The sequence below is a fragment of the Arachis stenosperma genome, chromosome 3, assembly GCF_014773155.1.
Source record: "Arachis stenosperma cultivar V10309 chromosome 3, arast.V10309.gnm1.PFL2, whole genome shotgun sequence".
Classification (NCBI taxonomy): Eukaryota; Viridiplantae; Streptophyta; class Magnoliopsida; order Fabales; family Fabaceae; genus Arachis; species Arachis stenosperma.
The window spans coordinates 40,849,546-40,863,982 of record NC_080379.1 but is presented as its reverse complement, the minus strand read 5'-3'; the positions used below and the strand labels follow the sequence as shown (position 1 = coordinate 40,863,982).

The 14,437-nt window shown below is 34.3% G+C and overlaps 1 protein-coding gene across 3 annotated transcripts; it reads right to left on the bottom strand.

The window, feature by feature from the left end:
* Positions 1–1,173: 1,173 nt before the first annotated feature.
* On the bottom strand, positions 1,174–5,485 carry LOC130969000 (3-hydroxyisobutyryl-CoA hydrolase-like protein 3, mitochondrial). Of its 3 annotated transcripts, XM_057894543.1 has the most exons (11): positions 5,142–5,485; positions 4,764–4,865; positions 4,535–4,579; positions 4,231–4,283; positions 3,264–3,398; positions 3,071–3,167; positions 2,712–2,841; positions 2,280–2,458; positions 2,001–2,128; positions 1,809–1,910; positions 1,174–1,687 (listed from the first exon to the last, which is right to left on the bottom strand). In XM_057894543.1, exons 1-11 carry the CDS (start codon positions 5,377–5,379, stop codon positions 1,586–1,588), a joined length of 1,311 nt encoding a protein of 436 aa, XP_057750526.1. In that variant the 5' UTR covers positions 5,380–5,485; the 3' UTR covers positions 1,174–1,585. The 3 variants fall into 3 exon arrangements, with proteins under 3 accessions (XP_057750526.1, XP_057750525.1, XP_057750524.1); XM_057894542.1 differs by lacking the exon at positions 4,535–4,579 and having other exon boundaries at positions 5,142–5,483; XM_057894541.1 differs by lacking the exon at positions 4,231–4,283 and having other exon boundaries at positions 4,515–4,579; positions 5,142–5,480.
* Positions 5,486–14,437: the final 8,952 nt, after the last annotated feature.

The following is a 14,437-nucleotide window of genomic DNA, read 5'->3' as shown; positions in this document are numbered from 1 at the left end:
TATGGTGTTTATTGATTTGAAAAAAGCATACAATAGGGTGCAAAGGGAGGTCTTATAAAAAGGTTTGGAAAGGAAGAGAGTAAAGATCGTATATATTCGTGCAATTAAAGACATGTATGATGGAGCTACAACTAGTGTGAAAACTTAAGGTAGTGTGACAAAGTAATTTTCTATTGGTATAAGATTACACCAGGAATCATTCTTAAGTCTATACCTTTTCACATTAGTCTTGAAAGTACTCACAGAGCATATCCAATAGCCTATGCCATGGTGCATGCTTTTTGTCCATGATATCGTCTTTATGAGAGAATCAAGGTAAGACCTAAATAAGAAGTTGGAATTATGGAGAGAAGCTCTAGAAGTGTATGGTCTGCGCATAAGCCACAGCAAGACAGAATATATGGAATGTAAGTTCGGCCACCGAAGGAAAAACACTAATATAGAGGTGAAGATTAGAGAAAACATCCTACAAAAAGTTAAAAATTTTAAGTATCTTAGATGCATCATACAGGATAATGGAGAGATTGAAAAGGATGTAAATCATATTACTCAAATAGGTTGGTCAAAATGACGAAGTGCGTCTGGTTTATGTGACAAAAAAGTGCCATTAAAACTTAAAGGTAAATTCTATCGCACTGCTACCAAAAGGGAGCACGAACATAAGTTAAGTGTGGTAGAGATGAAGATGTTGAGATGAATGAATGACCATACGCAATTAGATAGAATAAAGAACGAAGATATAAAAGAGAGAGTTGGAGTACCTATTGTAAAAAAGATGGTAAAATCACGTCTCAAGTGGTTTGGACATGTGAGAAGAAGACCGACAGAGCATACAGTCAGGAGGGTAGATGAGATGGAAGATGGACAATGAATAACAGATAGAGAAAGACCTAAAAAACCATATTTAAGATGGTAAAACGCGATCTATATGTAAACACTCTCTCTATAAACATGATACATTATAAAACTCAATAGCGATATTTGATCCATATAGCCGACCCCACCTAGTGAGACAAAACTTTGTTATTGTTATATAAAAGATAAAAATCTATCGACATTTGCTTAGGCAGATTACTGATTCTAACCACTGACCAACTCCGGTTCTATATTCTGAAACCATTGTCACCGGTTACATGATCAAGATGATCCTATCGCACAAGGGCACAACGGGCAAAAGAGGAAGGAGTGTATTAATCATTTCGAAAAGTAAATGACTATATTACATTTCTGTGAAGCTAAAGCTCTTTATTCAAAAGACTGGCCAATACAAAGACGTGTTCACGCAACTATTCCACGTAGAATCTGGGGACAATTCTTCGATGTGGAAGAAAGTACGAGATAAAGAAAAAAAATGGCTTGATTTCTTCCATGCGGTTCCATGATAACTAGAAGCAACATCGTCCATCGGTTTCCAACATCATGTGCTATATTAATAATATCATCACAGTGAAAACAGTACATGCAACACATAGGACCCGCACCTCGACCCAGAGCCAATGATAACACCACCCGTTTATTTGATGCAGTGTCTACAAGTCTGTAATGCATAATTATGAGAAGACGAAACTACACTCACTTTCTAAAATTACACACTCAATTCCTCAACCTCGGGCCCTAATGGTTTAAAGACGGCTTCCACTTCACTGGCATCAACTTCCTCTAACCTTGATGGTTTCCACCTGGGATTCTGCAAAAGAATAGTATATATAGTTATATACTACGTATTGACTGAATCGCAAGAACTAATGCTAAATAAATCAACAGTTTGTCAACAAGACTAAAACGTAAAGATATGAGAAAAAGAAAACCTGATCCTTGTCCACCAATACTGCTCTGACACCTTCTGCGAAATCATGTCGCAATGAAGACCTTAAAGCAATTCGGTACTCAGTTTTCATTACTCCACTAAGCTGAATTTCAGAAATGCAGACCAAAAAATTAAGGGCTTGGAAACATTAAAACCACCTAAAAACCAAAAGAGAAATGAATTAAATGCATACCGTGGATAACTCACTGTCGTTTTTCCCTAGTGCAGAAGCTACTGCAGAGAAGTGCTTTTGGGTCAAGACAAGGGAGAAAGGAGCACCTTTCCCAAGGCCTTGGAGAGCTTCATTAGCCCACTCGACAACTGGCAAGATATTAAAAAAAAAAGGAATATTTCAAATATATGGATGGCAAAGTTTTCAGTTTCAAACATTATTCAGTGAACACATGATAAATTGTATCTTGACATTTTAAGAATAGTGTTTCATTAGCAAACAATAGGAGAATAAGCATACCATTTGAGTCAGTACTTGACTGGTGTTTACTTAGCTCTTCAATTGTCTCGGTAACTGATTTATCTCCTCCAAATGCAGATGTTATCTGAGGTAAAAGCAATTTCAGTGGTGCCTCGCTCTCAGGGTTGGACTCGTATCTTGCTAAAAGTACTTTGATGTCCTGATGTGCATCCTGGGAACTATATCACCAACGGGTTTTGTGTAAGATCATTATTTTATATATGCAATCGTTACAATTATATAACCAAAGGGCAATAGACATGATAGACCATTTAGCATACAAGGAAACTAAAATGTATGGTGCATGCAGTACATGCCTTATATCTAAGCAAACGTGTCTATGAACTACGTTGAATCCAATCTTACACCAAAGGAATTAAAAGGGTAATGATTTTAAAGAAAAATCTCAAGTGATGGTTCACGTTAACATACAAGTTGTTTGCCAAAAGGGCCTCCTTGAATGAACCTAACTTTCCAGATGGCACATAATGTGTTCCAAGGCCAACATATATTGCATCAGAAGGAGCAGAGATCCTCTTTCCAGTCAATCCAAGATAAGCACCTGCAATTAGTAATATTTATAAATCAAGTAAATAATGTGACACAGAGATTCACATAAATCTAGTAAACAAACATTTTTAATAATATTTTAAAAGACAAACTTTCTAAGTGAAACTTGAGGTTGCATCTAGATGTTAAACAGTGCAGTACAAAACATGTATTCAGTACAAATTATGTCAACATAGATCACAAAAGAACTATGAAATTTTTAATTTGAAATAGTAACATACCAACAGATCCTTCCCCTGGGCTTTGAGCAGCTATGTAAGCAAAACCCACATCAGGAAACAAGCCAATTCCATTTTCTGGCATTGCAAGTACAGTTCTCTGAATAGGTGTAGTTAACAAGTCAAAAACATCTCAAATTGCAATCCATGAGTTTATGCTATATCTCTAAATGAGGCCATTATAATAAGCATATACCTCTGTAATGATACGGTAGCGTCCATGACCAGACAAACCAATTCCAAAGCCCATTGTTATTCCATCCATAAGGCTAATATATGGCTTCTTGTACTCAGCAATTTTGCATATCAAAGAATACTCAGCCAAGAAGACCTAAAATGTAGAACACAATATCACATTACTTTCTCGTAGCTATCAACAAGTCATGCAAAAATGCAAGATGTAGCATATCATATAATCCAACATAATGTTGACAGCAAATCAAAAGTTACACAATATAATCCACATAAAAAAAATTTTAAAAATAAAAAGTTGACCAAAGTCAACCCAACTGCATCAATGGTTGCTTCCAGAAGGCACACAGCCACACATTATAAAAGCCTAAAGGAAAGTCAAAGTCAAGGTAAAAAAAAAATTTGTGTGAAAATCCGGAATAGTCCAGACCAGTAATATCTGGTGCATTCCAAACAGACTGGGCATTAGTAGGACAACAACTAGAAGCCCCTTATGACCAAGGCCAAGCCAACCCTAATTTAGGATAAGTCTCACATATTTGGGCATGGTGATTCCTCATGGTCATATTCATCAGAAACAGAAAGAAAGTGAGGGTGAAAAAAGATTGAAAAGTGGCTAATTCAGCAGCTTCTTCAACCGCCTAGCAAGAGTTCCATATAGTGTATGTATTCTTTTGTATTTAGTTGGGCATAAAACTTTGTCCATAACTGTATGTCACTAATTAAACTGTAATATTGAGCATTCTAAAGGCATCAGTGCTAGGACTACAGCCAAGTTTGTCATGAATAGCATAGTCTACCAAATAAGTAGCCTTGGCATACTTTATAGCATAGTATAAGCAAAGATATTACCGGTCTATGAGTACCCAAAAGTTAAAATATTATATAGGAAAGGTATTCAGTTCGTATTATTGGCATGGCTTTATACATTGTAAGAATCTGATGGTATACATTATAATATACAACTAGACCTCAATAATATCTGACAGATGCTTTTTAAATGTTATCTGCTTCACATCACCACCTGCAGATAAACTATCTCAGTTGCCAAGAAAGCAGTCATTGAGAATCGATAAACAAACTGTTATTTGACAAAAACAGGAAATGGAAACAATAGTATAGCATCAGAAGACGGCATGATGTTGATGTAACATGGAAGTAAACAATATATCCAATGAAGCACATCACAACAGCAGCCATATAAATATGCATTAATATACTAGACTTGAAGGTGAAGCAAATAACGTAATAAGACCTTCTGCACTAAAGGAGTGTTTTTGTCCTTTTGTATTTCAGCAACAACCCCTTTAATATCCATACCTGCATTGACCACCAATGGTGACTCTCAAAACCTTACCTACCACTCAAAACCAAGTAACCTCAAATCTTAAATACAATAGTATCTGCAAAAGAAGCTAATTTTTAACATATTGCAGAATGCCAGAAACATGCTTCAGCAAAATCATTTGCCCGACAATGAAGGAATCATGAGTTAGAATCATACCAGCACAAAAGGCACGAGGCGAGCTGCTATCGACCAAGACACATTTAACCCTCGGGTCCGATTCCCATTCATCCAGATAACTCTTATACTTCACATCCATTTCTGCATCATCCCAACTCAATATCAAGAGCAGAAAAACAATTACCCTACTTAATTCAAAACTGTGATAAATTAGGGGGTAAAAGAAAAATGGGATCAAGAGACCAATTTTTCCCCTTGCCTACAAATTTCAGCACAACATCCCGAATTTTTCATTCTCCGGGTTTCCAGAGCCTAGTGAGATAATCAGTAAGTTGAAGCTCCAAAATGATCGAGTAACAGTTCAGAAGCGAATCCATATACGAAAAGAATAAAGAGTACGAAGAAGAAGAAAGAAACCTAGGTTCATGGCGTTGAGAGCTTTGGGACGATCGAGGGTGATGACAGCGACGCCGTTAGGGTGAATGGTGCCGTTGACGAATTGGTCAGCCATGGCAGAGAATCGACGGAGAGAGAAGAAAGATGGTTTCTGTTTTGTTGAGAGAAAGATTGGGAGCGAAGAAGCAGCAGCAGAAGCAAAGAAACGAAGAGATTGAGCTGCTCCAACACCAGCAAGAGGATGCAACCTTATTAGCATGCTTTTACTGTGTCTCTCTTTTTCTACCAAAATTGCTTCTGTGCCTTCCCCCCTTCCTGCTTTCTTCCTACGCTCTCTCCATCACATTTTTTTTTTTTTTCCATTTCCCCTTATGACTTTTTAGCCCTCCATTTTACCTTTCCCTTACAACGAATCTTCCTTGTTTTAATGTTTTCACTCTTCAGAATTTCAGTATTCTCCTTCACAGGGTTATACTGGTCACTCCACTGCTCAAGTCAGTTAGACTTTCCAGCCCCTTTCGTGTTAACTCTATAGGAAAATTTCCTCAACTAAATTAAACAAAATAATTTATTTTCAAAACAAAATTATTGAATATTATTTTTTTTTCCTGGGAACGAATTGAACATGATTTATCAAATAACAATTTTTTCCGGGGCTAAATTGGATGGGTTCATTTCTATTTATGGGTAACATTGGGCCACCCCCGATTTTTCGGTGAATGACGACTAATTTGATGCAAACTGGAGCTCGCAACCCCGAGTTTGGGCCTCAATTAGGACCCACTAACCTTATTTTTGACACAGTTTAACCCTACAAATATCCCTTATTCATTATTATTAAGGTTTAATTATTCTATTAGATTTCTATAATTTTATTAAATTTTCAGTTAGGCTTTTATACATTTTTATTTTTGATTGGGTCTTTATACTATATTAGATTTTGTAGTTAAGTTCCTACCGTGACAAAAACAATAGAATTAACAGAATATTTCGTTAAACAAACCGAATATGCCTAATATTTTACTGAATATTTTATATAGTTTAATAGAATATTCTGTTAATTTTAACATTTTTATCACGGTAAAGACTTACTTACAAAATTCGATATAATATAGGGACCTAATTGAAAAGAAAAAATATAAGGACCTAATTAAAAATTCGATAAAATTATAGGGATCGACAGAGTAATTAAATCTTATATTAATGCTTCAATTAATCTTTTAGGCTGCGCTTGTTTTTAGAGACAAGACACAGAGATATGGACAATGAATATTTAAAGAGCATTTGGAAGCATAGACATACACGCTAGACACATTATCTCCAGAACAGTTTTCTTTATTTTTGTGGCTACTCTTTTATGAAGAAGGATAATGATAGACACGGAATTTGAGAAGGTTGACACGAATTTTTTTTATGAAATTTTTTTCCTTTTTGTCCATAGATATTTTTTGTTATTTTACTATTATCCCTTCTTATTTTCTCTAATGTAAGCTTCTATGCATTGTGGTTCTCATAAAGGTACTCTTTTCTCCCTACTCTATCAATTTTCTGCGTTCTTCTTTTTCTCTTTTTCACACGTACTCTCTTCTTTTGCGTAATTTCAATTACTTACTTGATTTAATAGTTCCTTCCTTCTTATTGTTCATTCTCTTCTCTATAACATGCTGCAGGTTTATTTAATAGAAGTTTAATTCACTCTTCTACTTAGTTTGTTTATTCTTAATTCTATTATTTCAATACTATTTTTACCTTACTGGTTCATAGACCAATTCTTCTTGTAATCTCTTGTACTCCTTACATATTCTCATTTTCTATTAAATTAGTTTATACTTGATGCAGAAAATTTGGGATCACATGGCTATTTAGTTGTTAAGTATAATATTTTAGTTTTATCCATATCTATCCAAACATAGGACTTGTTTGGCGCCATTCTTAAAAAAAGATCTTTTTTCTTAATGATTTTTTTAAATATCTTTTACAAAAGTAAAAGTGATTTTATATTTAGATATCTCATGCATAGTTGTAAAAATAAAATCGGACCGATCGATTTGACTGAAAAACTAATAAACCAAATTATTAACCGGTTCAATTTGTTTTTTGGACCGTTTAAAGATAAAATCGACGTGAACCAGTTAGAGTCTATTATTTTAGAAAAATCCAACATGGTAACCGTTTAAAGATAAAATCGGCGTGAACCAGTTAGAGTATGTTATTTTAGAAAAATCCAACATGGTAGAACCAAGGCTCAAATATGGGACCTTTTGTTAACTGTCTCCTAATTACCACTCTGCTACTTTGTTTTCTAATATTATATATGATAAAGGCTAATTATATAGTGAAACCTTGAATTAAATAATTTTATAAATATCTAATTTAATTTAAATTTTGTATTCTCTATTTTTTAAATTAATTATATTTTTAATTATTTATCATTATTAATATACATATAAATTTTACTAAAAATTTATTAATTTACTTTATCTATTTCAATGTTAGTGTTGTGATTAAAGTTATCTGTTTTGATACTAGGATTAAAATTTACTGATATTATGGATTGTTATTTTTATTGTGTCAAATTAAGATACTATTGTCACTACAACATTTTGAGTCTATGGCCACGATTTTTTTGGTCACGATTCCTCTATGGTCACGGTTTTTTAGGGTGACAAAAAAAAGCTATGATCACGATTTTTTCGGAAAGGGTGACCATAGAGTACCTATGGTCACGGTTTTTTAAAAAAGGGTGGCCTAAAAGGGTCTATGGTCATAGTTTTGAGTGGTGACCTAAAGAGGTCTATGGTCACGGTTTTTTACAGTGACCAAAAAGGGTCTATGGTCATGGTTTTTCAAAAAAAAAAAAAGTGACCTAAAAGGGTCTATGGTCACGGTTTTGGAGGGTGACCTAAAGGGGTCTATGGTCACAGTTTTTTACCATGTAGTAGTATTAACTAATTTTATGTCTATCTTGGTATTAGTTGTCTTTAAAATTTGAGACTTGGTTATTCTTAAAATATTGAAGATATGTATTTTAAATTTGTTAAATTTTTTACTATTTTATATTTTTTATTTACAAAGGACCGGTTTTACTGGTTCAACCAGTCATTTATCAGTTGAACCAATAAATCAGTGAATCAGTAATATGACCGGTTTAATCACAAATTCAGTTCTTATAACTACGATCTCATGTAAAAAGATCTTTTTATTTATTAATTATGTTTGGATAAAATTAGATAAAAGTACTTTTTATTCATATATTACGTGAAAAATATCTTTTTTTTAAGAAAAAAAGATCTTTTAAAAAAAGATGTAAATTGTAGCTTCTCAAAAAAGATGTTTTTTTTTCTAATGTTTTTACTTTTACTATTAGAAATTTGTCAAACACACTAAAAAATTAAAATAAAAGCCTTTTTATTGAAAAAAAAATTTTTATCGAGGGCGCCCAAATAATCACATAATGCAGGACATTACATTAATTTCTTGTACATTATATCAAAACATAATATACAAAGAATAATTTTAGGGTCTCTGTTCTATTGTTGTCTAACCTAGTGTCATATTCTATCATGTCCACAAAAATAAACGCAGCCTTAACATATCAATTAATTACTATGATGCACAGACACTGACACGGACACGGGACACGACACGACATGGGACACGCCGACACGCGAATTTTAAAATCTTACCTGACACGAGGACACACATACATATAAAATATAAAGTATTTTTTAGATAAATCGTATTGATATTTTGATATTTTATTGATATTAAAATATAAATTAAAATTTTTAATTATTTTTAATGTCTTATTTTAATTATATCAAGTATTTAAAATATTTTGTTGTTTTAATAAATAAATATACTATATCTAAATTTATTTTAAGAATATACGTTAAGAATAAGACTGGATACGCTGACACATAATGGTATTTAGGCGTGTCTAGGTGTGTTTGGAAAAGAATTTTTTACTTTTTATTAAGACACGATTGAACACAGCAGACACACGTGTCAGATGAGTGTCGGTGAGTGTCGTGTCCGAAATGTGCCCGACACATGGACACGACAACTCAGTGAAGTATTCGTAGTTCATAGATTAATTACATCTAAATTCTTAGTTTTATCTCTACCATCAAATATTAAGTGTGTTTGTGTTGGATCGATTTTAAATTAAAAGTTAATCAAATTCTATATATATATATTCTTATGTAAATTCAATCAGTTTAATTTTATTTTAAAATTCAACCCTATCTAAATTATTACATTTTAGATCGGATTGATTTGTTTAATTTTTAAGAAATAAAATTTAAGATTTATTATTAAAAATAAAAATAATTTTAGATTGACAAAATAGATAAATAAATCTTATTTTAAAAGACAATTAAAAACATTTATTACAAATATACCATAAAAGTCGATGATACTTTTCATTATAAAAGATATTATGATATTGATGCGTGAGCATTTTATACCTTTTTCAAAGTATTTTTTAGTGGTTTTTAGTTAGATTTTATTAAGCTTTATTATATTTTAGTGTAAAAATATTTTTTGGATGCTACTTTGAGTTGTTGTAGTGTTTTTATAATTTTAGGTGAATTTCGGACGAATTTGGTAGAATTCTGTACAACAACGAAGAAAGGATAGTAGATGCTGTCAACCCTGACCTCCTTGCATTCCAACGAGCATAACATGGACTACAGAGGTTCAATTGATGCGGTTTTAACTGCGTTAGAAAGCCAACTTCCAAAGCTTTCCAATGATATATAATAGTCTAAACTTTTCTTCTGGAATCACTACTAAATCTGGCGCTAAATGCCAAGCCTGGTGTTTAGCACCCAATAGGGACAAACCAGCGCCAACAGGGGACCTCTGAATGCACTAATTTTGACCCCCTTGTGGCATTTGACGTGCACCCCTGAAGTAAAACTCTCCCAGCAGTCCGAATTACTTCTCTTTGGGCCTCTCAAGTCGATTTAACACTTCTTAACCTATTTTATTTTCTTTTTATAATTTTTAATTACAAACAATATCTTTTAGGTTTAATTACAAACAATATCTTTTTTTAGATCTAACATTTATTACTAGGTTAGTATACAAGGAATAAGATGTACCCTTTCTAAGTGGGGGGGTGCATCAAGCCTCATTAGGCGGCAATTCTATTTTCTCTGTAAGTATGAGCAACTAAACCTCCTAATTAAGGTTAGGAGCTATATTTATTTATATGAATTAAGACTATTATTCTTCTATTTAAATTAATGTCTGATTCAATTCTAAGGTGTTGTTTTCATTCTTAATCTTATGAATCTGGATGGAACAAGAGTGTGACCCTTATTCTACATGAACTCTTGTGATTCTCGAGAGAGCTATCTCGCTTGAGCTACAACTTGAAAACACTCCTCCTAAACTGCTGATTACCTAGACTAATTGGGATATGTGATATAAAATTCTGTTAGCTGATGAGCGGATAATTTATACGCTTTTTGGCATTATTTTTAGGTAGTTTTTAGTAGGATCTAGCTACTTTTAGGGATGTTTTTATTGGTTTTTATGTAAAATTTACATTTCTAGACTTTATTATGAGTTTGTGTGTTTTTCTGTGATTTCAGGTATTTTCGTGCTGAAATTGAGGGACCTGAGCAAAAATCTGATAGGAGGCTGACAAAGGACTACTGATGTTGTTGGATTCTGACCTCCCTGCACTCGAAATGGATTTTCTGGAGCTATAGAACTCCAAATGGCGCGCTCTCAACGACGTTGAAAAGTAGACATCTAGAGCTTTCCAGCAATATATAATAGTCTATACTTTGTTCGATCTTAGATGACACAAGCTGGCGTTCAACGCCAGTTCCATGCTCCATTCTGAAGTAAAACGCCAGAAACACGTCACAAACCAGAGTTAAACGCCAAACGGACGTTACAACTTGGCGTTTAACCACAAGAGAAGCCTCTGCACGTGTAAAGCTCAAGCTCAACCCAAGCACACACCAAAGTGGGCCCCGGAAGTGGATTTCTGCACTTAGACTTATCTTTGTAAACCCTAGTAGCTAGTTTAGTATAAATAGAACTTTTTACTATTGTACTAGTGTCTAGTCTTTTGACCATTCGGTCTTTTGATCATTCAGGGGGGCTGGCCATTCGGCCATGCCTGGACCATCACTTATGTATTTTCAACGATGGAGTTTCTACACACCATAGATTAAGGTGTGGAGCTCTGCTATACCTCGAGTATTAATGCAATTACTACTATTTTCTATTCAATTCAGCTTATTCTTGTTCTAAGATATTCGCTGCACTTCAACATGATGAACGTGATGATCCATGACACTCATCATCATTCTCACCTATGAACGCGTGACTGACAACCACTTCCGTTCTACCTTATAACGAGCGTGTATCTCTTGGATTCCTTAATCAGAATCTTCGTGGTATAAGCTAGAACCCTTTGGTGGCCATTCTTGAGAATCCGGAAAGTCTAAACCTTGTCTGTGGTATTCCAAGTAGGATTCAGGGATTGAATGACTGTGACGAGCTTCAAACTTGCGATTGTTGGGCATAGTGACAGACGTAAAAGAATCAATGGATTCTATTCCGACATGATCGAGAACCGACAGATGATTAGCCGTGCTGTGACAAGAGCATTTGGACCATTTTCACTGAGAGGATGGGAAGTAGCCATTGACAACGGTGACGTCCTACATACAGCTTGCCATGGAAAGGAGTATGACGGATTGGATGAAGGCAGTAGAAAAGCAGAGATTCAACACGAATACAGCATCTCTATGCACTTATCTGAAATTTCCACCAATGAATTACATAAGTATTTATATCTTTATTTTATGCTTTATTTATTCTTATATTCGAAAATCATTATAACCATTTGAATCTGCCTAACTGAGATTTACAAGATGACCATAGCTTGCTTCATACCAACAATCTCCGTGGGATCGAGCCTTACTCACGTAAGGTATTACTTGGACGACCCAGTACACTTGCTGGTTAGTTGTGCGAAGTTGTGACAAAGTGTGTTTCACGTTTGAGAGCTCCAAGTCTATTGGCGCCATTGTTGATGATCACAATTTACGCGCACCAAGTTTTTGGCGCTGTTGCCGGGGATTGTTCGAGTTTGGACAACTGACAGTTCATCTTTTTGCTCAGATTAGGTAATTTTCTTTCCAAAAAGTTTTCAAAAATCTTTCAAAAATTTTTTATTTTATTTTCGTTTTTTTTAAATAAATATAATTTTCGAAAAACCCAAAAAAATTATAAAATCATAAAAATAAAAAATATTTTGTGTTTCTTGTTTGAGTCTAGTGTCAATTTTTAAGTTTGGTGTCAATTGCATGTTTTAAAAACTTATGCATTTTTTTTGAAAAATTCATGCATGGTGTTCTTCATGATCTTCAAGTTGTTCTTGGTAAGTCTTCATGTTTAATCTTCAAATTTTCTTGTTTTGTGTTTTTTGTTGTTTTTCATATGCATTCTTGCATTCATAGTGTCTAAGCATTAAAAATTTCTAAGTTTGGTGTCTTGCATGTTTTTCTTTTCTTGAAATTTTTTCAAAAATAAGTCTTGATGTTCATCTTGATCTTCAAAGTGTTCTTGGTGTTCATCTTGACATTCATAGTGTTCTTGCATGCATCATTGGTTTTGATCCAAAATTTTCATATTTTGGGTCATATTTGTGTTTTTCTCTCTCATCATTAAAAATTCAAAAATAAAAATATCTTTTCCTTATTTCTCTCATAAAATTTCGAAATCTTTGGGTTGACTTAGTCAAAATTTTTTAAAATAAGTTGTTTCTTGTTAGTCAAGTCAAGATTTCAATTTTTAAAAATCTTATCTTTTCAAAATCTTTTTCAAAAATCAAATCTTTTTCATTTTTTTCTTTATTTTCGAAAAATTTAAAAAGTGTTTTCAAAATCTTTTTCTTCTCTTTATTTCAAAATTTCGATATCTTTACTAACAATTAATGTGATTGATTCAAAAATTTGAAGTTTGTTACTTTCTTGTTAAGAAAGGTTCAATCTTTAAGTTCTAGAATCATATCTTTTAGTTTCTTGTTAGTCAAGTAATCAAATTTTAATTTTAAAAATCAAATCTTTTCCAAAATATCTTTTTTCAATCATATCTTTTCAAAATATATTTTTTTTAAATCATATCTTTTTCAAAATCAATTTCAAAATCATTTCTGTTCCGAGGGTCACCTGAAACTGTAGGTCGATTTCGGACGAGACCTTCTGTTTTGGTCGGAGCCGACGTGTCCGGCAGGTGTATCCGACTTGTTGGGCTTGGTGGTGGTGCTGATCCTTCGTCCCCGGAGGGTGGGGGGTACCTGCAAGGGACTCCGATGCTTAAGTTAGTAAGGGTATTAAGCAGGTATTAAGTAGAATCAGAGTATGAGTTATACCTGGGTGCTCCAGTGTATTTATAATGGTGAGATGTGGCCTCCTGTGGATAAGATAAGTTGGTTATCTTATCTTATCTTTATCTTATCTTTAAGTGAGGTCATCTTATCTTCAAGGGAACCGCCTTTATCTTTCTGGGCTTTGGCTGCCCTTAGATTGGGCTGTGTTCCTTCGTTTTGGGCCTGCTTTGGGCTCCTTTGGCGAGTTGGCCGAGCTCTTTGAGAAGAGGTCGGATAGTCTGACCTGAAGAGGTCGGTCGGCTTGTCGCTAAACATCCCGGGTCGGACAGCTTGACCCAGGGTATGAACAGTGCCCCTGCTTGAGTTCGATCTTTCCATGAGATCATGCTTTTCAGAGCTTCGATCTCTTTGGAAGTCGTGCTCAAGCATCTGTCTGGCTTGTTTCTTCATTGCTTTACAATCTTTGTAGATTTTCTAGAGGTTTGGTACTTCACAGTCCAACCTCTTTTGAGTGGTAGCGTGGGTTTTCTACCCTTGCCTTCTGGATCACGCCTTGCTTTAAGTTTGTGTTGACAACCCTCTGCTTTGGCGAAGTTGTCCTTGCGGCTTGATATCTGGACTTTTAGTGATTTGTCCAATGACTTTTTTTAGTGTTCTTTATGTAGAACCTTTTTTAGTCTCGGATGACGTTCGTAGCCTTGTTTGAGATTGTGCCTTCTTTGAGTGGAGTTGTATCCCTTTTGGCTAAGCACATTTGAGCCTTAGGTTGTTTTCGAACCTTTATGGCTTGTTCTTTTTTGAGATCATACTTGCACCTCTTCTTTAGCTGACGTCGACCTGTATGACTTTGCCCCTGCTTGAGTTCGGACTTTTCCGTGAGACCGTGCTTTCAGAGTTTCGATCTCTTCGGGGAAGTCGTGCTCAAGCATCCTGACTTTGGTCGATCTTTGAGTAG

Bases quoted from the DNA above. Each gene is read 5' to 3' on its own strand.
- LOC130969000 (XM_057894543.1), bottom strand. From the start codon at position 5,379: ATGCTAATAAGGTTGCATCCTCTTGCTGGTGTTGGAGCAGCTCAATCT. The intron at 4,580-4,763 runs GTATGATTCTAA...TGGTCAATGCAG, and splicing joins GCCTCGTGCCTTTTGTGCTG to GTATGGATATTAAAGGGGTT. The intron at 2,842-3,070 runs GTATGTTACTAT...TACTAATTGCAG, and splicing joins CCCAGGGGAAGGATCTGTTG to GTGCTTATCTTGGATTGACT.